Here is a 23,070-nt window from a genome sequence, read left to right as displayed (position 1 = left end):
GTGTGTGTGTGTGTGTGTGTGTGTGTGTGTGTGTGTATGTGTGTGTGGTCTCCATTTTGTCCAGAGAAGGTGGGGCTATGTTGTGCATTTCCACTGATAAGCTGAAGTAGAAACCAAAATATGACAATCAGTGATGGCAGTATTCAGATCCTTTCATTAGGTAAAAGTACTATTACAGCACTGGAAAATGTAGGCTTCAAAGTAGTAAAAGTACTGAATGCAGAAAAATTCTCACAGTTTAGAAACTGGAAACGATCCAAACAGTTGTGTGTTTATTATGGGATGCTGCCCAATCTCCCCATGTTACTTCCTGTCAGCTCTCCACTTTCTGGTTTGAGGTTTGATGTGAATTTTAAAATGTATTGTGTATATGTATAGAGCCGTTCGTGATCAGCTTTGACATCCATGAGTCCATGTGTGTCAAGCTATTCCATGCCGCGCTGTGCTCTGAGATCGGGCGCGCGCATGTCTGTGTGCTGCTTATTGACATGGCCAGCAGGGAGCGCAGAGCCCATTCCGCCACTGCACAAGACGTGGGATCGTATCGCACAGCCCAAGGTAGGACCTCGTTGAAAGGGCAGTGGCCAGAAGCCGCCATGTAAGGCGGGAGCGGCCACTGGGTCAGAGCCCTCCTCATCCCGCTGGAACAGCTGGGGGGAGAAGGATGTCTGCGCGGCACCGCTCGTTTTGAGTGGCCGCTCGCTCCCGCTGATTACATAGTGAGAGTGATGGAGCTCCACGTGCAGCGGTGGGCCGGTGTGTGATTGTGTGGGGAACGACTGTCTTATAGTCACCGCAATGTTCAATTGGAACAAAAGCTGCTTGGTTGAGGGGAAACTGCCGTTGTGTTTCCAGCTCTCAACCGGGGTGAGACAGACGTGTCCCGTCATTGCCACTGTCGCCACTGCTTGTGGGGTGGCTCGGGGGGCGGGTTGGACCAGGTGAGGGCTGCTCCCATGGTCTTCCGGCCCCGTGAAGCCTGCCGGCTAGGAGGAGCAGGCTGCTGCTGCGGGGGAGGGGGGCGGGGCTGAGGCCTGGGAAGATGCAACCGTAGCAGATGCTGTGGGGCGTCTCCTCTTAGCATGGTGCATATGGAACGTGGCTGTCTGTAGGCGGGGCCCAAATAGCCCACCGGGGGCTATGGGGCTGTCCAGGAGCTCACATCTGACTTCTGCGGGTAGCTGTGACATGTGGAGCCAGATGTTGCGCTGGGCCAAAGTCTGCCACGCCATTATCCTCGACAACGCCACCGTGGACGCCATCGTCAGGGTGAGGACGGCGGTCATAGCCTTGGTGGAGAGTGGAGCTGCTTGTGGCAGAGGGGAAGACTGCCAAGGCGATGCCCCTGGCTGTGCCGGAGATGGGGAGAACCGTAGAGGGAGGGCGTCATCACCCGCCTCGGGGTCCAGTCCTCTCAGAGGGGAGGAGGGAAAACCAGAGAGAGAACCGTCTTCTGGGGGAATCGAGTTAGCGGACTCGTGCCCGGCGAAGATGTCTTCTCCCAGCGGATCCAGGGTGTCGCCGGGGTCCTGTCGGTCCACCCAGCTGCCATCTCCCTCACCGTGGACCTGGAGCACCAGAAAAGTGTCCGCCTGCCATTTTAGCTCTTTAGATGGAAGGCGGGCGCAGAACGGGCAGGAGGCCTGAGGGGTGAGTGCCATCCCTGCGTAAATGTCACCAAGGCAGGACTTGCAGCTGGGGTGGAGATCCGACGGCAGGATATAGCCAGTCCGGCAGTTGGTACAGAGGTGAACACCACTGGAGGTAGAAATCTTTATTTTGCTAACGCTGAAGACAAACTGGGAGCAGAGCAACGAGTCCGCTCCTGTAATATACAGTATCTGCGGACGAAGTTGAGGCTCGTGCTGGGCGCAAGGGCTGGAAAGAAAATCTTCATGACTGCGCATGCACGAAGGGATTAACCCAATAGCGACAGCCCTTAGAGGGCGAAGCCTATAAGAAATATAACCTGTGTAGTGTTTCTACTTGCTGTATCTGATGAGGAGACAGTATGTGGTCAATAATAAGAGCTGTAATGCCAACAGGTTCATAGGATGTTTACTAGATCTGTTTCTTTGCAGAGCAGTGGTGTTAACCTACATTTATTTATTTGTCTGACCATTCAGGGGCAGAAGACAACATTGATATTTTTGTCACCTTACATATTGTGGCAAAGTTGTTCTTAGTTTCTGTCCAGGAAGTGAAAGTCATGGTAGGAATCTTACTAGAAGAGAAAAGCACGTCTGTAACATTTCTAACTCAGCTCAACTCTGAAGTTCATACAATCACATTATTAAAAGTTCACAATCTGCAGAGAGAGAGAAAGGCCTATACCGAGATGATGTTCAACATTATTTGGGGAAAAAAGTTCAATGTTATTAATTTTTCATTGACAATTCAATTTTTCATTCATTGACATCAGGATGGCCGAAAGCCTACGCATCTTCCGCCATGGGCTAAAAACACATCTCTTCTGACTACACTTTGGACAAACATGAAGAAGGAAAAGAAGAGAGAAAAAAAAAAGTGTGTGTATATATATATATATATATATATATATATATATATATATATATATATATATATATATATATATTATTGCTATCAGCATTAACGCGTTAATCGCGATGTGATTAAGGGCCGAGCATAAAGTGTTAATTTTTTTTAATTGTATTAATCACATGCCGCCATTTATTAATTTATTTTCACTTCACTCGGCTTTGCGTCGTGCCTAACAGGCTACTATTTTGCCGTACTTCCTCGTAACACATCCTGCTGCTGCAGGAATAGCAACGCGGATTTCGGTGCCTCATTCTGGTGCCACTGATATGCCTGCACTCAGGCCCGTATTAAGACAATGTGGTGCCCCTGGGCACTATACTGCCCTACAAAGCAAAAAGGCAGTAACTACGCAGAGTGCAAAACTGAGAAAAATGACTTTAAAGTTATCCTGTCATCCAGCTAAGTAGTTGTAGGTAGATTATTGGACATGTGGCTGTTTTTGTTACTTAATATTAGCTTATTCTTTGTACATATCAATCCTCATATTTAATTTGATATTTTACCCCTATTTTGCAGTTACTGTATTCTTGCTTTGTATTACTTACCAAAAACGTGGCACCATACCAAGGAAAAAGGCAGTAACTACAGATTCTTCAAAAACTATTTTGCCACAACTTGGGCTCTGGGTGTGTTAGATACACTGTATTTGAAATAATTGGAACCATTTGTTTTCCTGAACATGGATATACCAAAACCAACACTAATTTGACCATTTTAGGTCAATATTTTCCACCCGGAAGCTGTTCTGGTGCTGAAACGGCTGCTTAAAGTCTCACATTGCTAAGCTGTATCAAGGCCCAAATGGGGACAATTTATTTTGAATAGGACCACATTATTATGTGTGAGTATTAGATTAATGTGTGTCTGGGGGTGTTTCTGTATCTGTAATGTAGTATCTGATATACCTACAAATCACATTAATGTTAAAGCACTGCAAAACAACTTTGAAATAGGTAAGTTAAACTCCAATTCAACAGAGCAAAACAAAATCATTTTGCCTTGTTTCTAAGGCTTTTCAAACTCTTATGATGATAAACAAGTTGATGATTTTATATGGTGCAGTATCTGTTTCAGTAGGTTTATAAACACAAAGTACTGAATGAAATGAATACATGGGACAGATATTTCAAATTAGTAAACATACATTTAATAATAGATCGTATAGATTATAGATTATATACATATACATATATATATATAAATGAAATAATGATAATAACAATAATAATAATAATAATAATAAAAATAATTGATGATGTTATGCTAAGGCTAGCATAGCACACAAGCCATCTCTACCGAGCCTGTATCTCTCCAGTGCCACATCCCTGGTGCATAAAACGGACGACTTGGAATTACAACTCGCTGGAAATCGCTATGTTCGTGACTGCTGTGTTTTGATTATCACTGAAACCTGGCTTCACCTGGGGATACCTGATACTAGCATGCAGCTAGCAGGCCGCATTCTGCTACGCTGGGACAGGACTGAGGACTCCGGTAAGAGCAGAGGAGGGGGGCTCTGTATGTACGAGAACTGGTGTAATAACGGGACAATTAATTGATGATGATTAGTTGATGAACACCACATTTCATATGGTTATTACTCCTCATCCTCCACAACATTGCTCACAGGCAGGGAATACCAGAACACCCTCCTGTTTGGTGGCATGAGAGGACAAAGATTACAGATGATGTCTCTCTTCTTGACCTCCTCAACCCCTCTATTCTGTGGTCGCAAAAGAGTGGGCACCTTCAGCAAGAATTTATTCATGAGGAAGTCCAATTCCATAAATTCATTCTCCGAATGGGATAGTTTGTAAAAGAGGCTCTTGGAGCCACGCCACACCTGTATCTCCGCCATCTCCCCAAGCTTTGGTGCTTGCGCTTTCTTGACCTTGATGGTGGAGTGGCCATCTCTCCAATCTAGCACATTGGCATTCTCCAATTTGACAACATCCACCTTCCTGGAGTTGGAGCTTGCCACAACACTCACAAAGTCCTCGAAGTCGTAGACCACACCACCACCAACACCACTCATTTGCTGCTCGACACCATGGTGGAAGCTGTCTGCGCTCATGAACGTGTGTCCCCTCTCAAAAAACTTTAGTGTGATGTCCTCCTGTGAAATGGTGTCACTGTTCACAAGAGTTACGAGTGAGGATAGAAGGCACCAGTTCTTATTCTGTGCACTGCAGTTGTCCACCCAGAATATGGTGTGGCGTACATCCCGCTCCTTCTCCAATGCAGTTGTGTATGCTGATGTAATTTCCGCTGCACTTCGCCCAGCCATTCCCTCGTGCCACAATACAGAGATGGTGTTTTTTTTGTTTGTTTTTTTCCCCACTGAGGCAAATGTTTCGTGGTATGCCACGATGCGACGAGTAAATACTGCTGACTTGACTCCTGGCATGCGTGGCAGCATTATCACCTTCTGGAGGTCCACGCTCCGAACTGATGTCATGTCCGGCCAGACCCTCTTTGCATCTGCCTGGTAGTTTTGGCGGCTCTCTAGGGCAGACTGCTTATGTTTGTTCCACCTTAGGCACTCTGGGCAATTTGAGCTTTCAGTCTCCCCCGTGTGGCAGTTTGCATGTTCAGCATGTTCCAAACAGTCCTCACATTGCTCCTCCCCAAGTTTGGCAAAGCTGATTTTTTTGTCTTTTACAATCTTCCTGTATGCTTCATAGGAGCAGGCATTTCCTTTATCCAGGTAGTCTGAATGCATCATCTTTATTGTGATGTCACTTGGCAGGTACCGTCGATTTGGGGCATGTTCCCGTCTGTAATGGCTCACACAAGGATGGAAGGACTCAATGTGGTCATCAAGGGTCTTCATGTCCATCTTGTTGACTGCAGCCTGCCTTCCTCTCTGGTCCTTGGATGGAACCAGTGGCCTGGTGTTCGACTTCCCCATCATGGAAATGACTAGACTGTCATTTTTAGGGTGGTAGTCCAATGATGACAGGAAAAACATTTTGCAGACCAGTCTTGGCTCTCCTTTCTGGTTTTGCAGCCGGTAGATGAATGAGCGGCCACGGCGACTTTCTGGGTTGGTTGTTGTTCTTTTGGTTGGCATTGAGGTAACTGAGTAAAACATCCATGATCGTCTTTCTGTGTAGGTCATCTCCCAGTATTGACTCCATATCTCCCTCCGTCTTTCCTCTGAAATATGGTCTGTACACCTTCTTCGACATTTGGCACCACATGGCTCTCTCATTGGTGGTCGACGTGAATCCACATCAGGCTGTGGCCCTGGCTGGGGCTCAGGCTGTGGCCCTGGCTGGGGCTCAGGCTGGGGCTCTGGCTGGGGCTCAGGCTGTGGCCCTGGCTGGGGCTCTGGCTGGGGCTCAGGCTGTGGCCCTGGCTGGGGCTCAGGCTGTGGCTCTGGCTGGGGCCCTGGCTGGGGCTCTGGTTGGGGCTCAGGCTGTGGCCCTGGCTGGGGCTCTGGCTGGGGCTCTGGCTGGGGCTCAGGCTGTGGCCCTGGCTGGGGCTCTGGCTGGGGCTCTGGCTGGGGCTCAGGCTGTGGCCCTGGCTGGGGCTCTGGCTGGGGCCCTGGCTGGGGCTCTGGCTGGGGCTCTGGCTCTTGAACTTGTTCCCCTGGGTCTCCAAGTTCCACTTCAGTCTGTGTCATCGTAGGGGTTGGGACATAATCTAGGTCTGTAATGTCATTGTATAAGCTGTCCACGCTGGCGGTATCCAGTAAAGTGTCCAGGATGGTCCACTCCATTTCTTCAGCGGGGTGCAGGACTTGCTGCCTCTTTGATGGAATACCTACATGTGTATTTTAAATGAAAAAGAGAGAAAATTAGTGGCATGAATGTAAATCCACATCTGTCTGTCTGTCTGTCTGTCTGTGTACTGCAACAAATTATTATTATTATTATTATTATTATTATATGGACCTACAGGACAACATCTTCACTCAATATATGTATATTGATGTCTGTATATCATATTATTTCATTGTACAGGGAATAACTTCAATTAGGTCCATGACAAAATAATGCATGAATTAGGCTAACACAATAAATTAATAATTTTGCACCCTTAATGAAAATGAAGAAAGAAAAGCCAACACACAAAAACGCAGCCTGGCTTCATAAGTTACATTAGGCCTACAATAATAGGATAAAACATAGAAGCTTGCAGTCATGCAGAGGGACACCATTTGCATAGGTTAATATAATTAAGGGGAATCCAAATTAAATATATAATTTTATATTCAGAAGAAGAAACCGTGCAATAAATAAATGCTTAGGAACAAGAACCAATTTGTTTGAGCCTGAGAGCTAAGGGGGGCGTAAATACCTGCCGGCTCGCTCTGCAGAAGTTTGTTTTTGTTGAAAGCATGGATGCTTACAGTAAAGAGAAGATGTCAGTTTTGCTCACAACTCGCTAACTTCTCTACACAGCGGACATAGTCTTCAAACAGCGGCCAGAGAGAGAGAGTGTGTTTTAAGTTGAACAGACACCTGTCACATAAAGAATAACTGTTACACCGATAGCTGTGTTTATGAACAGTTCTATTCTCCTGCTGGACAACAACGCCGTGAATGATTAGCCTATGAAAAAAGGAGACGCTGTTCATGTAGGCTAATAAGAGCGAAGATCACGCTGGCTGCTTGGATGTTATGGGATAGCCTGATGCCTTTAGAAGTTTTACCTCTGCCCAAAGGTTATCTTTTGGTGCTGTTTCTGTCTGTCTGTTCGTTAGTAAGATAACTCGAAAAGTACTGTACGGATTTGGAGGACATTTTCGGACAACATGGGTATTAGGACAAGGAACAGATGACTACATTTTGGTGGTGATCCGGAACACGGGACATTTGGAATTTGTATTGCCTCAGTGACCTATTAGGCTGCCTTGACAGAGGTTAGCGCTCTCCAAGTGCTTTTCTAGTTATTGAATATTTTTCCACCGCTGGTTGGATTATAACTTTGTGACATGAACAACAAAATGATGACATGGCATCGGCGATGATGTGAAGTTACAGAGGATAAAGTTACAGCTAGGAGCAGGGAGGATCAGGGGCAGGTAAGCAAAGCTATTTAAAACATTGCCTGTCAATTAGCATAATGCTATCTGAGAGGAAGTCCCGCCCTGGCGGCTGACAGGTGTTTATATTGTAATAGCCTAGCCTCTAAATGTTTAATCTGTCACTGTTACTTACCATTCTCCGGGTATTTTCTTTTCAACGCCAGTTCGACCATCTTCTTCCCCCGGCTTTGTGCCATCTCAAACAAAATTTGTGTGAAGTTAGAAGGGTGACATCGCAAATGTTAAAACCGTCTCGTGAGGATGCCGCGAAATCAGCCGTGTGTGTTTCACTTCACTGCGCAGCAACACAGTTGTTTTTTGTTAGGTAAAACATAACAAGAATACAGTAATGGATGTTACTGTATTCTTGCTTTGTTTCAACAGGGCTTTTTACAGTTACTGTACAAACGACTACCATTTTTCTCCAAAACGACACACATTTGAGATAAGATGTTTTGTCACATAACAAAGGATGCCTTGAATGTCATGAAAATGATAATAACTCATTTTTGACCAAAAATGCAGTTACTGCCTTTTTGCTTTGTAGGGCAGTATACCTCAAAGTGCCCCCCCCGTCCACCCTTTACCCGTGCTGTCCTCCTGGCAAAAATATCAGACATAATCAAGGGGATTTCTCAAATGTAATTTACTAACTTGTCCAACTACATACATGTAGGCATATGAGCAGTGAGCACTATATTCAAATGTCTCAATTCAAAAAGCACAGCATTCAATTCAAAATGTAAAAATCAATACACATCACTACATCAGCCCAGCAGAAAGCCAAAAAAAACTAACAAAAAACAAAGCATTTTCATTATGCAAAGAGAAACCAACACTTGCTTTCCCCCTGCCAAAAATATCAGACATAATCAAGGGCATTTCTCAAATGTAATTTACTAACTTATCCAACTACACATGTAGGCATATGAGCAGTGAGTACTATATTCAAATGTCTCAATTCAAAATGTCTATCAATTCAACAAGCCAAAATCAATACTATATATTGCAGCATTGTGGGTCGGTCAAACATGTATTTTTCCGACTTTATTTCACGGGCCCTGAAAGCAACTCCTCTGGTCAAAAACTTTCAAAAGCATCATGGGAAAGCAAAAACTGCTTTAGCATCACAGCTAACGACAATAAAAGGACCGAAGATGAATAAGATATAGACAAAAGACTATCAATATTAGATCTAAGAATATGGATTTATTGCACAAAGTCCTCTGAAAGAAATACGAGTTCTAGGAAAAGAAGCACAGACTGTGGACCGGACTTTTACACTTCTCTGCATACTGATCCCCACCAGTCTGGCTTCAAGGCTGGCCACTCAACAGAAACTGCCCTCCTTGCTGTCACTGAGCAGCTTCACATCGCTAGAACAACCTCTCTCTCTTCCATTATCATCCTTCTGGATCTTTCTGCTGCCTTTGACACAGTGAACCACCAGATCCTCATTTCGACACTCCGAAATCTGGGTGTCGCAGGCTCTGCGCTCTCATTACTCACATCTTAACTGGCAGACCGAACCTACCGGGTAACCTGGAGAGGGTCTAGCTCAGAACCTTGCCCACTTAAAACTGGGGTTCCTCAAGGATCAGTCCTGGGTCCCCTCCTCTTCTCTCTGTACACCAACTCTCTCGGGTCTGTCATTCAGTCGCACGGCTTTTCTTATCACAGCTACGCAGATGACACCCAACTAATTCTCTCCTTTCCTGAGTCTGAAACTCAGGTAGCAGCACGTATCTCGGCCTGTCTGACTGACCTCTCTTCTTGGATGTCCACACACCATCTGAAACTCAACCTCGACAAGACTGAGCTCCTTTTCCTTCCAGGGAAGGGCTCTCCTACCCAAGACCTGACTATAACAATTGACAACTCTATAGTAGTCTCCGCTTCAAGACACTAGTACTTACGTACAGGGCCACGAACGGATCAGCACCCGCTTACATCCAGAACATGGTCAAACCATATACCCCAACCCGCCCACTTCGTTCTGCATCAGCCAAACTGCTGGCTGCTCCCTCACAGCGAGGGAGAACTAATCACTCAACGAAATCCCGACTGTTCACTGTCCTGGCTCCTAAATGGTGGAACGAGCTCCCCATCGATATCAGGATGGCCGAAAGCCTACACATCTTCCGCCGAAGGCTAAAAACGCATCTCTTCCGACTACACCTCGGATTAAAATTCTTGAACTTGCACTTTCGAACCTGCACTTTCATTTGTCTCTTTGTAGCTTTGCCTATTTAAAGCTACTGTATTTGCACTTACTACTTGTGGTCTGGAGTTTGAACCTTCACAGTTGAAAGCACTTAATTGTAAGTCGCTTTGGATAAAAGCGTCAGCTAAATGACATGTAATGTAATGTAAACTCACGAAGCGCACCGGCCGTGCCCATGCTCTGTGCTTGAAAAACACGGAGAAGGGTTGGACGCAACCAAGTCTCACCCAGAGGTGGGGGGGTTTGTTTGAAAAATGTTTTTATTTGCTTGCCAATTACATTGAATCAAGAAAGCCAACCACTAATCATTTTTTATAACAGTTAATATTTTACATTCATCATTATGATAACATTTTTGGGGGTTTAAACTGGCCACTTTTGATTATTGTTAATCCCCCCCCCATCCCCAAAATGATACATTAGCTCGTACTTGTGGACCAACTCAACTCTGACAGATTGGTGAGGGGAGTGATAACGGTCATGTAATATCGATTTATTTATTATTAGGGCCCGAGCGCCGACAGCGGCGAAGGCCCTATTGAAACTGAAGGAATTATTTTCCCGGCAAATGAATTGCCTTTTTGAGGGGCTTAACTCGTTGACTCACGAAACTTTGTACACATATGTAACATGTTAAGATGTACAAATAACGTCATTGGAGCCATACCCTAAACCCAACAGGAAGTCCGCCATTTTGATTTCAAAGTTCGAAATTAGTGCGATTTTGGCCATTTCCACATGTCGTACTTTAACTAACTCCTCCTAGAGATTTCATCCGATCAACTTCAAATTCGGTCTGTGCCATCTTAACACATTAAAGATGAAAAGAAAGAAAAACTTTTCGTCATAGGGCGTGGCCGTGGCGGGGCGGCCATTTTGTGCGTTTCGCCATCAAAACAGGAAGTGGGTGTAACTCGAGTGTACATTGTCCAATTGGCACAAAACTTTATAAGAGTCCCACCCTGAGGACAAATAAAGGACGATATTTACTTAAAGTCATAGCACCCCCTAGTGGCAACAGGAAGTAGGCCTAAAAGTCAAGGTGCTATACTTTAACAAACTCCTCCTAGAGATTTCATCCGATGGACTTCAAACTTGGTCTGTACCATCTCAACACCTTAAAGATGAAAAGTTATTAAAAGAAAAACTTTTCATCAAACGGTGTGGGCGTGGCGTGACGGCCATTTTGAGTGTTTAGCGATGAACAAAGAAATTGTTGCAACTTGAGTGTACATTGTCGTATATCCCCGAAATTTCTCACGATTGACAAGGGTCCAGGTCTGAGTTCCTTTTTAATTGGTGATGGTTTGACCCGCCCTCTATAATTTAGCCACACCCCTTTTCACAGCTAATGAACTGTATGACGTAGATTCTTGTGTGAGGTATTGTTGAACTCGGCAGGGAGTTCCCTTTTCATTGTTGACGATTTACGGTGTCTGAGTGCCGCGCAAATGCACGGTTGCAAGCAGCGGAGTCCGCCGGAAACCCCGACACGCGCAGAGGCGCGAGGGCCCGTCCATCGCTGCTTGCAGCTTTAGTTTGTTTTTCATGACAACGATGGTGCTGTGGGTTAACCTTCTATGTTCCATCTTCAAAAGTGACACTGAATTTGAAAGAGCACATTGTAATTTCTGTAATTATCTATTATCAAAGTATTTATTAGTAATACAGTGGAAATTAGTAGAAATGTGAATATTTATTTATTTTTTTTAATTTTTAATTACACAGTATGGTCACTCTGCCATATAAGAATGCAGGCCTACAGTGGCGTGTGGGTTGTGAATTTGAGAGCAGAACGTAGCCTAACCGGTTTATCTCTTCTACAACATAAACAAAAAAAAAGTTATTGCAAGTTAACAATGATTTTTATTTATCCTAAGTCTCTAAGCTTTAATTGTTAGTCAAATGTTAGAACAGGGGTTTAGGTTTAAGTCTCCTATATGTTGTTTCAACACTTTATTAGGTTCACCTATGCAACCCCTGTAATAAGTTCTATTGCACTGCATTATATTGAGAGGTGTTTCTTATTTTCTGTCCTCTTGTGTATGTAAATTTAGGTTCACATCCAACAGAAGCGAGGATACAATGTAAGGCATGCTGTAGTGGATTGCATTAGCTTGTACAGGTGTACCTGTAAAATTAACTAATAAGTCACTGAATAAGGGAAGATCAAGAAGTTCCTTATTTTGAAACGGTGTTGGGGGAAACACCACGCACACACATGCTGTTAAAAATAGACAGTTAATAAAGACTATTTTGCACATGACAAGGCTTTTGTTAATTCTTGTATTCTTTCACAGAGGAATTAAAATAAAATAAGAAATAAAACTTTGGTCACATGCAAAGCAAACACATAATGATAGTTAATAACATGAGGTGTCATTGCAGTAATGATAGAGCGTGTTTGCTTTGTTTCTCAAATGTGTATACTGTGCTTCCTTATTCTGCTTCAGGTTGGGAATCCGGATGGACAAGGCAAAAAAATTGAAATGGAAGTTCTTCCTTCCCTTCATGGCTGTCCTCATCTACACCCTGTGTATCACTGTGAGGACACCCAGGACGTACAGGGCCATCCCGAAGCCAAATGGGCCTCCGAAACCTTGCCCCTTGTGGATCTCTGAGCGGACCATCACCCCCCTCAACAATACTAAGCACTTACTGGTGTCAGCCTACATGGACCAGAGAGAGAAAGGCTTGGATATACGCATCATTGGCATATTTAAGAGAGATTCCATCCAACCCCTTTACTGTCTTTTCTGCTGCGCAGGCCACTTATCAAGGAAAACAACTCCAACAACAATTTTACAGCACTCAGACAACTTTGGTTTTCCCTTCGTCAGTACAGATGTCATGTGTCAGATTCCTCAAAACTGCATCGCGACACATGTCAGTCTCCTGACTCAGCCAGACAGTGTGATGGTATTCAACCAGACTTGTCTTCCTATTAGAAACCAGAAGACCAATGAGAAGGAGGAGAACAAGTTGCAGTTTAACTTCACTGTCTGCATCTCCAACCTGTTTGGAGACTACAACAATGTGCTTCAGTTTGCACAGACCCTGGAGATGTACAGGTCAGCACAGCAACAACACCACAAACCACAATGTCCAAAATGAGCTCAATCACCTTTTCTCTGACACTGTATACCTGCTATTTATTGCAGCACCTCTGGATTGCATCACATGATACATGGGTCTCTGTTACTACGTCATTTCTATTAGTGTATATATGTGTGTAGGGAAGTTAGGGCAGGCACTGTCACCATGGTGCATGTAAATCTTTGCTTTTTATCTGCTTGCACTATAATGACAGATGTGTTGTAGAAGAAGGCCAACAGAAAGGAAGAGGAAATATTTTTGACTAGCATGTGCTGTAGTTTACATTCGTACTGTAGATCCTGGATATGCACAGGTCAGCACTTTACAAGGTAAATGTAGTATACAGGGGGTGGACACAATAACAACAATAAAACCAGCCTGAAAAATAGACATAGAGCTGAACCAATGCCTCTTTGACACAGGCTCAAGATAAGTTAAAGGAAAACAGCTAGTCTGGCTCTGTCCAAGTGTAACATCCGCCTAAAATCACCTATACAGCACACTAATTAGCATGTTATATCTCACTTATCAAGTATAAAAATGACATAAAACGTCCTTCTGTGTATAGAGGGGTGGTAGAGTGTCAACAAATACTTGCTTTTTGTTGTATGTGTGCTTGAACTCGGGCTTGACAAAGCATACATCTGTGGAAGACGACAGCATTCCATTAAACTTGATTGAATTTTGAGTGAATACAGACATCTCAACAACACTTTTTATGTGGTTTATTTTGTTAACAACAAACATCTCTAAGCACTCAGACAACTTGTACTGTGGCACTGAACATGCTTTTAGTTATTTGTTTGAAAGGGATACACTCCCAAATGCACTTATTGTAAGTGGCATTGGACAGGAGCCTCTGCAAAATGAATGTATTTTAACCTTTTGCGTCACCTTGCTCCAGGTTGCTGGGTGTGGACAGAGTGGTGATCTATAACACCAGCTGCGGCCCAGACCTCGACCGCCTGCTGCAGAGCTACAGCCAGGAGGGCTTCGTGGAGATGGTTCCTTGGCCCATCGACCACCATCTGAATCCATCTCGAGGCTGGCTCTTCTCACAGAGCGGAGGTGACGTGCACTACTTTGGCCAGCTGACCACGCTTAATGAGTGCATTTACAGATCCATGGACCGCTCACGCTACGTCCTGTTGAACGACATCGATGAGATTATAATGCCATACCAACACAACAACCTGATGTCTCTGATGGGCATGCTCCAACAGCAGCATCCAAATGTAAGGGTATTTTGGGTGTGCATTTAAGAATAAAATAACATTTTACTCAAACGTATGTATCATATTTTAGTATTAATTTATATTCTGCTGTCTTTCCAACTTCCATGCTGCACCCATCGAACATCACATTCTGCAGACGGGGGTTTTTCTCATTGAGAACCATATATATACCAAGAAACCCTTAGGGGGAAATGAAACGGGTCCCCTGCATCAATGGAAAGGAGTGCCAGGTTTTAATATTCTGGAGCACATCTACAGGGAGGAGCCCAACAGAAACATATACCACCCCCACAAGCTGATAGTTCAGCCAAGGTAGGCTGACGTCTCTCCCATTAGTGAAGCCTGTTTAAAAGTATTAAATATAATAAGTAGCAGAATTCATGCCATTCTCAGTTAAAGTGTGGTTGACCATGTGTTAATGTTTATGTACGCCACAGGATGGTGCAGCAGACCTCAGTACATGAAGTGCTCAAGAAGTTTGGAGAATATTTTAAGGTCCCACCAGACGTCTGTCGGATCATTCACTCCCCAATAAGTATGCCACGGCCACCGGAGCAGCTCTACCTGGATACCCGACTGTGGAACTTTACAGACAAACTGCTCCCCAGGGTGACCACGGTGCTGAGGAGGGCGGAGCTGCTGGGGTCACAGGGGCAGGAACAGGAGGTTGGTAGGTAACGTATGAGGACGTCACGTAGTGCTCAACGATTAATCGTTTTCAAATCGAAATCGCGATTTGAAAGAATGAGATTAGTTAATCGTGAAGACTGCGATTACTCGAATGTGAATCATTTTGATTCAACATTTTTTATTCCTCTTTTCATTATTATATTTATTGTTTTGTCATAAGATAAATGCTGGAATAATGTTAAATATGTAAAATGTCCTATTTCTTTTTTTACTTTATTTAACATGATCATAGAAGGTGCAATATGTACCTGAAAAACAATCACAAATGGACTCATAATCGCAATATCTGGCAGAAACAGCGCCATTAGATTTTTTCCTGAATCGTTGAGCCCAACGTCATGTGAGGACACTCTGCATGCTCCAACTGAGTTTGGGCTGTTTTTCGTAATCAATGCTTGCAGGTGCTGGGAAGGGTTCTTTTTAACTCACGTGGGCAACAAACACAGCCAGCATCATAAAGAAGGCCTTCCAACGCCTGTGCTTTTTGAGGAGGTGGCCTCAGACCTCCAGTCCTGACCTCCTTTTACCGGTGTGTGGTGGATAGCACCATGACAACCTCCATCCCTGTCTGGTATGGAAACTGCTCTGAGGCTGACAGGAAGGCGCTGCAACGAGTAGTTAAAACTGCTCGGAAAATAACAACCTCCCTTCCTTGGAGGACATTTACATGAGCAGTTGCAGAAGCAGGGCTTCAGGTATCATGAAGGACACCATCCATCCTGCACATGAACTGTTCACCCCCCACCCCTCAGGCAGAATGCTGCACAGCCTCATAGCCAGAACAACAAGGCTAAGGTGCAGCTTCTTCCCAGAGGCTGTGAGGCTTATGAACTCACAGACTTAAGTCTGTCCTCTGCACTTTCACTGATGCACTATTCTTTTAACTGCTGCTGGGTTTTTAATTGTGCTCTATGTATTATAGGTTTTAGATTATATTTATTATTTTATTCTAGCTAGGACATTTGTTATGTATTGTGTATGTTGCTGAATCTGGGTAACAAATTTCGTTCCTTCATGTTTTTAACATGCTTGATTGACAATAAAACCTGAAAAAAATCTGAATCTCAATATAAATAGAAATATATATCCGAGATGCAACAATCAGACATACAGAATTACATATGTAAGTGAGGACAAAGAGGTTTTAACCTTTTATAGTAACAAAACTACACATACAGTATCTCACAAAAGTGAGTACACCCATCACATTTTAGTAAATATGTCGTTTTATCTTTTAATGGGACAACACTGAAGAAAGTACACTTTGCTACAATGTAAAGTATTAAGTGTACAGCTTGTATAACAGTGTAAATGTGCTGTCCCCTCAAAATAACTCAACACACAGACATTAATGTCTTAACAGCTGGCAACAAAAGTGAGTACACCCCTATGTTAAATTCCCATAGAGGCAGGCAGAATTTATTTATTTGCCAATCTCTAGGTATGGTGAAGGGCATGTGATGATGTGGGGCTATTTTAATTCCAAAGGCCAAGGGAACTTTATCAGGATGCATAGTATCCTGGATCCATGAAATAACTGGCCTTTAAAAATAAAGGCCAGTTATTTCGCTAACGCTAGCATGCTATTCCACCAAGTTTCCATGCTACATAAATAAGCCAGACAGAGTTGTCCCTCATCTGGCGATAGAAACCCTGCTTTTCCCGTTCTGTTAGCTCAGAGCTCCACAGCCTAAGTCCACAGGTACAAATTAGTTTTGCACCAAATGTATCGTCAAGAGTGTTGTGAAAGTCGAGGTGCGCAGATTCGCCACTTTGTGATGCGAGAGAGCACATATGTGAAGTTGCAGTGACAGATTCCAGAGGTTGTAATCACTGAGTTGTGGTTGTGATGGAAAATGAACCAGAATAAAAAAAAAAGTATACGAGTAAATGTTGCATTATACGTTTGCAGCTGTCATTGTCCATCCATCCATCCATCCATCTTCTTCCGCTTATCCGGTAACGGGTCGCGGGGGTAGCAGCTCCAGCAGGGGACCCCAAACTTCCCTTTCCCGAGCCACATTAACCAGCTCCGACTGGGGGATCCCGAGGCGTTCCCAGGCCAGGTTGGAGATATAATCCCTCCACCTAGTCCTGGGTCTTCCCCGAGGCCTCCTCCCAGCTGGACGTGCCTGGAAAACCTCCCTAGGGAGGCGCCCAGGGGGCATCCTTACCAGATGCCCGAACCACCTCAACTGGCTCCTTTCGACACGAAGGAGCAGCGGCTCTACTCCGAGCTCCTCACGGATGACTGAGCTTCTCACCCTATCTCTAAGGGAGACGCCAGCCACCCTCCTGAGGAAACCCATTTCGGCCGCTTGTACCCTGGATCTCGTTCTTTCGGTCATGACCCAGCCTTCATGACCATAGGTGAGGGTAGGAACGAAAACTGACCGGTAGATCGAGAGCTTTGCCTTCTGGCTCAGCTCTCTTTTCGTCACAACGGTGCGATAAATTGAGTGTAATACCGCACCCGCTGCGCCGATTCTCCGACCAATCTCCCGCTCCATTGTTCCCTCACTCGCGAACAAGATTCCAAGGTACTTGAACTCCTTCACTTGGGGTAAAGACTCATTCCCTACCTGGAGAAGGCACTCCATCGGTTTCCTGCTGAGAACCATGGCCTCAGATTTAGAGGTGCTGATCCTCATCCCAGCCGCTTCACACTCGGCTGCGAACCGATCCAGTGAGTGCTGAAGGTCACAGGCCGACGATGCCATCAGGACCACATCATCTGCAAAAAGCAGCGATGAGATCCCCAGCTCACCAAAAGCTGTCATTGTGTTCATGTAAATATCAATCTACACATTTGTGAATATTTTTTCTGTAACTTCACATTCAGAATACAGGTGTGTGAACATTTGCACAAGTGCAAATTTCAACTTACAAGTTCAGATTTTTTTTTACAAGCTCTCATGTTTTTTTTCTTTGTATGACTTCAAATTCAGATCACATGTATGTGAATATTTTTTACAAGTGCAAATAAAATTTTTACAAGTGCAAATTTTAACATACAAGTTCAGATTTTTTGTTCTGCAAGTTCTCACATTGTATTCTACAAGCTCTCCCTTTTTGCACCATATTTACATTCATACGTGGGCCTGCCAGTAGCCGGGCCATCAGAGGAGCACGGTTTGTAGTTCTGAAGTTGTTTTAAGTGTGAGCAGTCAGAGAAAATAAATACTGTTAAACTGTAAACAGTCTGCTGTGGTCTGAGCTGAGGGTAACCCACAGTGAGAGTGAATCTTGCTACGTAATCTTTATATATATATTTTCTTAAGCATACAATGAAAAATTAATAACATTGAACTCTTTCCCAAATAATGTTGAACATCATCTTCATAGGCCTTTCTCTCTCTCTGCAGATTGTGGCGTTTTAATAATGTGATTGTATGAACTTCAGAGTTGAGCTGAGTTAGAAATGTTACAGACGTGCTTTTCTCTTCTAGTAAGATTCCTACCATGACTTTCACTTCCTGGACAGAAACTAAGAACATTATTATTTTTATAAGGTGACAATATGTCAATGTTGTCTTCTGCCCCTGAATGGTCAGACTAATAAATAAATGTAGGTTAACACCACTGCTCTGCAAAGAAACCGATCTAGTAAACATCCTATGAACCTGTTGGCATTACAGCTCTTATTATTGACCACATACTGTCTCCTCATCAGATACAGGAAGTATACACACTACACAGAGAGAGAGAGAGAGAGAGAGAGAGAGAGAGACTTTCTCTTGTTAAAATATTTAAATGTGGGGCTCTTTGTTTAATAAATACATTTTAAAATTCACACCAAACCTCAGACCAGAAAGTGGAGAGCTGGCAGGAAGTAACATGGGGAGATTGGGCAGTATCCCATAATAAACACACAACTGTTTGGATCATTTACGGTTTCTAAAATGTGAGGATATTTCTGCACTGAGTACTTTAATTTAACTTTTAGTACTTCTACTGAAGTAAAGGATTTGAATGGGCTGCGTCCTCTCCGCGATCTTATTTACTTTATGTACAAATGCATGCCAAAGCCAGCACACCAGGCATCATATCATTAAAGGGGTGATAGAATGATTATAGGGTATTTTACACTGTTCCTTAAGGTCTCCTAATAGGGTATGTAACATTGGTTGGGCTGAAAATTGCCCGAATGCTATTAGGCCCTTAACTACCCTGTGAATATGGCTCTATTTGGAACAAGAGCTTTTCTTCCAAATATGGTATACTCATGAATATTTAGATGAGCTGCGCGCTGATTAGTTTGAGCGAACCCCATAGAAACACATTGGAGACGAGACAGCAGGTCTCATATTTCAGACACTGCAAAGTTATACATTGTTTGTCGGGCTATTTCGTTATTAAATTCACTTCAGAGACTTTTTTAAGCGAGAAATCAACTATATAAAGCTCAAATATGGGCCGTTTTACGAAAATTAATGGCTAATTGCAAATTTGGTAAGACGTGTCGGAATTTAGCTAGGAGCTCCACACAGTCTAACGAGAAAGCGGCAACCTCCATACCCAGTGAAAGTCACCGTTTCCCTGGGTACTGGACTACTGGAATACTTTGAGCTCCGCAGCTGGCTGCCCACTGCTGGCATAACTAGAGTAGCTATATTTAGGGCCCGAGCGCCGACAGCGGCGAAGGCCCTATTGGAACTGATGGAATTATTAGGCCCGAGCGTGTGTGAGGTGTCATTGAACTCAGCAGAGTTCCTTCTTCATTGGTGATGGTTTGGCCCGCCCCCTATGCTTAAGCCACGCCCCCTTTCATAACATTTGAACCGTTTAAGGTAGACCCTTGTGTGAGGTATCATTGAACTCAGTAGAGACATGGATCTTGGACAGGAACTGAAGGAATTATTATTTTCTGCAAATGAATTGGCTTTTTGAGGGGCGTAACATCAACAACAACAAGAAACTCAACAAAATTGGCAGGCGCATCAAGTCTGGTGAAAATTTACATATTGTAAGGGTTTCGGGAATAGGCGCACAAAAATGGCTCGCTAGTGCCCAATGCAAAACTTAAAAAATGTAGCCTCTGCAGTGCGTTTATCGTAGACTCACGAAACTTGGTACACATATGTAGCATGTCAAGACGTATAAAAAACGTCATTAGAGACATACCCTAAACCGTAATTTAACGAACTCCTCCTATAGATTTCATCCGATCAACTTCAAATTTGGTCTGTGCCATCTTAAGATGTTACAGATGAAAAGTTATTAAAAGAAAAACTTTTCGTCATAGGGCATGGCCGTGGTGGGGCGGCCATTTTGTGCGTTTCGCCACCGAAACATGAAGCGGGTGTAACTTCAGTGTACATTGTCCAATTGGCTCGAAACTTTTCATGATTCATAAGACTCTAACTCTAAGGACATTTACCACACAAAATTGACCCAAAGTCATAGCGCCCCCTAGTGGTAACAGTACGTAGGCCCAAAACTATACGTGCTATACTTTAACAAACTCCTCCTAGAAATTTCATCCGACGGACTTCAAATTTGGTCTGTACCATCTCAAGACATTAAAGATGAAAAGTTATTAAAAGAAAAACTTTTCGTCAAACGGTGTGGGCGTGGCATGGCGGCCATTTTGAGTGTTTAGCGATGAATAAAGAAGTTGTTGTAACTTGTGTGTGTACGTTGTCGTATCTGCCCGAAATTTCTCACGATTGACAAGGGTCCAGGCCTGAGGACATCTACAGGCCAATATTTACTTTTGGTCATAGCGCCCCCCCCGCTGGCAACAGGAAATGTGCCTTATATGACAAACATCATCCCATTTACATGAAACTTATAATGTGTGGTCTACATGCGATCCTGAGCTGCCCCCTATACTTTAACCACACCCACTTACTCAGGTCACGCCCCCTTTCATAACATTTGAACAGTTTAAGGTATAGTTTAGGTGAGTCTTGTGTCAGGTGTCATTGAACTCAGCAGAGAGTTCCTTCTTCATTGGTGATGGTTTGGCCCACCCCCTATGCTTAAGCCACGCCCCCTTTATTAACTGGTGACCCATTTAAGGTAGAGTCTCATGTGAGGTATCTTTGAACTCAGCAGAGACTTTCTTTTTTAATGGTAAAGGTTTGCCCTGACCCCTATGCTTAGGCCATGACCCCTTTCACAGCTAATGAACCGTATTACCTAGTCTTGTGTGAGATATCATTGAACTCAGCAGGGAGTTCCCTTTTCATTGGTGACGATTTGCGGTGTCTGAGTGTCACGCAATTGCACGGTCGCAAGGAGCGGCATCTGCCAGTAACCCCGACATGCGCACAGGCCCGATGGCCCGTCCATTGCTGCTTGCACCTTTAATTAGGGCCCGAGCGCCGACAGCGGCGAAGGCCCTATTGGAACTGAAGAAATTATTAGGGCCCGAGCACTGGCAGCGGCGAAGGCCCTATTGGAACTGAAGGAATTATTATTAGGGCCCGAGCGCCGACAGCGGCGAAGGCCCTATTGGAACTGAGGAATTATTATTATTTTCTCGGCAAATGAATTGTCTTTTTGAGGGGCTTAACATATTCAAAAACTCACCAAATTTGGCAGTCGCATGGTGAAAATGTACGTATTTTAAGGGTTTCGGGAATAGGCGCACAAAAATGGCTCGCTAGCACCCCCTACAAAGTTAAAAAAATTGAGCCCCTGCAGTGCGTTTAACATAGACTCACGAAAGTTCATACACATATGTAACATGTCAAGATGTACATAAACCGTCATTGGAGCCATACCCTAAACCCATCAGGAAGTCCGCCATTTTGATTTCAAAGTTCAAAATTAGTGAGATTTTGGCCATTTCCACATGTCGTACTTTAACGAACTCCTCCTAGAGATTTCATCCGATCAACTTCAAATTCGGTCTGTGCCATCTTAAGACGTTAAAGATGAAAAGTTGTTAAAAAATGAAAAACTTTTCGTCATAGGGCGTGGCCCTGGCCACAAAATGGCCGGGGCAGCCATTTTGTGCGTTTCGCCATCGAAACAGGAAGTGGGTGTAACTCGAGTGTACATTGTCCAATTGGTTCGAAACCTTTCAGGATACATAAGAGTCCAATCCTGAGGACAAATAAAGGCCGATATTTACTTAAAGTCATAGCGCCCCCTAGTGGCAACAGGAAGTAGGCCCAAAAGTCAAGGTGCTATACTTTAACGAACTCCTCCTAGAGATTTCATCCAGCGGACTTCAAATTCGGTCTGTACCATCTCAACACCTTATAGATGAAAAGTTATTAAAAGAAAAAACTTTTCTAACAGTGTGGGCGTGGCGTGGTGGCCATTTTCAGTGTTTAGCGATGAACAAAGAAATTGTTGTAACTTGAGTGTACGTCGTCGTATCTGCCCGAAATTTCGGTCCAGGTGTGAGGATATCTACAGGCCAATATTTACTTTTGGTCATAGCGCCCCCCGCTGGCAACAAGAAATCTGTCTTATATGACAAACATCATCCGATTTACATGAAACTTAGAATTTGTGGTCTACATGTGATACTGAACCGGCCCCTATAATATAACCACGCCCACTTACTCATGCCACGCCCCCTTTCATAACATTTCAACCGTTTAATGTAGAGTCTTATGTGAGGTATCAATGAACTCAGCAGAGACTTCCTTTTTTATTGGTAAAGGTTTGACCTGACCCCTATATGTTGGCCACGCCCCTTATATAAACATCTACCCCAAGGTTTTATAAAGCTAACTATGGTGTCCAAATTCAATTTAATGCATTTTTGTGAATTTCAGAGGAATTCTAAGAGGAGGCTAGCTAGCTCTAATTGATAGAGCTCCATCCAGCCGCAGGATGACTTTGCGCGGGTATGGAGTGCCGTGGGCTGTCAGCCGTGACGGAGCTCCATCTTCCTCACAGTAGGCCGGGGTCTGTGAAGGAAGGCAGGCCGGGCGGCGAGGCAGCAACACAGGCAGCACCAGCTGCTGAACTCCGACACACAGTCGGACAAAATTTGCAATTAGACATACATTTTTGGAAAACGGCTCATATTTGACCTCTACATAGATGATTTCTCGCATAAAAAAGTCTCAGAAGGGAATTTAGTGGTAAAATAGCAGATGAACAATGTATACAATTTCTGAGATCTGCGCGACCTATTCAGAAGACTAAGCTGACCTCAGCTCAGTGGTGTAGCCTATGTAAATGTTTGGGCATGATAAAGATAGACTAGAGCCAAATGAGGAGGAGCTGCCGAGTTGACATCAACTCGGTGGTTAGTTGAG

General features: G+C 44.0%; 2 protein-coding genes across 2 annotated transcripts in view; both read left to right on the top strand.

The window, feature by feature from the left end:
- The window catches only part of LOC118495300 (nuclear factor 7, brain-like), a 1,057,410-nt gene that overhangs the window by 125,345 nt on the left and 908,995 nt on the right, over nucleotides 1–23,070 (top strand). The window lies entirely within an intron of this gene.
- Nucleotides 12,201–14,845, top strand: LOC116065146. Its single transcript, XM_031320578.2, has 4 exons — nucleotides 12,201–12,892; nucleotides 13,822–14,152; nucleotides 14,289–14,464; nucleotides 14,590–14,845. Exons 1-4 carry the CDS (start codon nucleotides 12,288–12,290, stop codon nucleotides 14,828–14,830), a joined length of 1,353 nt encoding a protein of 450 aa, XP_031176438.2. The 5' UTR covers nucleotides 12,201–12,287; the 3' UTR covers nucleotides 14,831–14,845.

Source organism: Sander lucioperca, chromosome 6 (genome assembly GCF_008315115.2).
Source record: "Sander lucioperca isolate FBNREF2018 chromosome 6, SLUC_FBN_1.2, whole genome shotgun sequence".
Lineage (NCBI taxonomy): Eukaryota > Metazoa > Chordata > Actinopteri > Perciformes > Percidae > Sander > Sander lucioperca.
The sequence above is the reverse complement of the archived record's forward strand: the minus strand, read 5'-3'. Positions and strand labels throughout refer to the sequence as shown.

Bases quoted from the DNA above. Each gene is read 5' to 3' on its own strand.
- LOC116065146 (XM_031320578.2), top strand. From the start codon at position 12,288: ATGGACAAGGCAAAAAAATTGAAATGGAAGTTCTTCCTTCCCTTCATG. The intron at 12,893-13,821 runs GTCAGCACAGCA...ACCTTGCTCCAG, and splicing joins CAGACCCTGGAGATGTACAG to GTTGCTGGGTGTGGACAGAG. The intron at 14,465-14,589 runs GTAGGCTGACGT...TGTACGCCACAG, and splicing joins AAGCTGATAGTTCAGCCAAG to GATGGTGCAGCAGACCTCAG.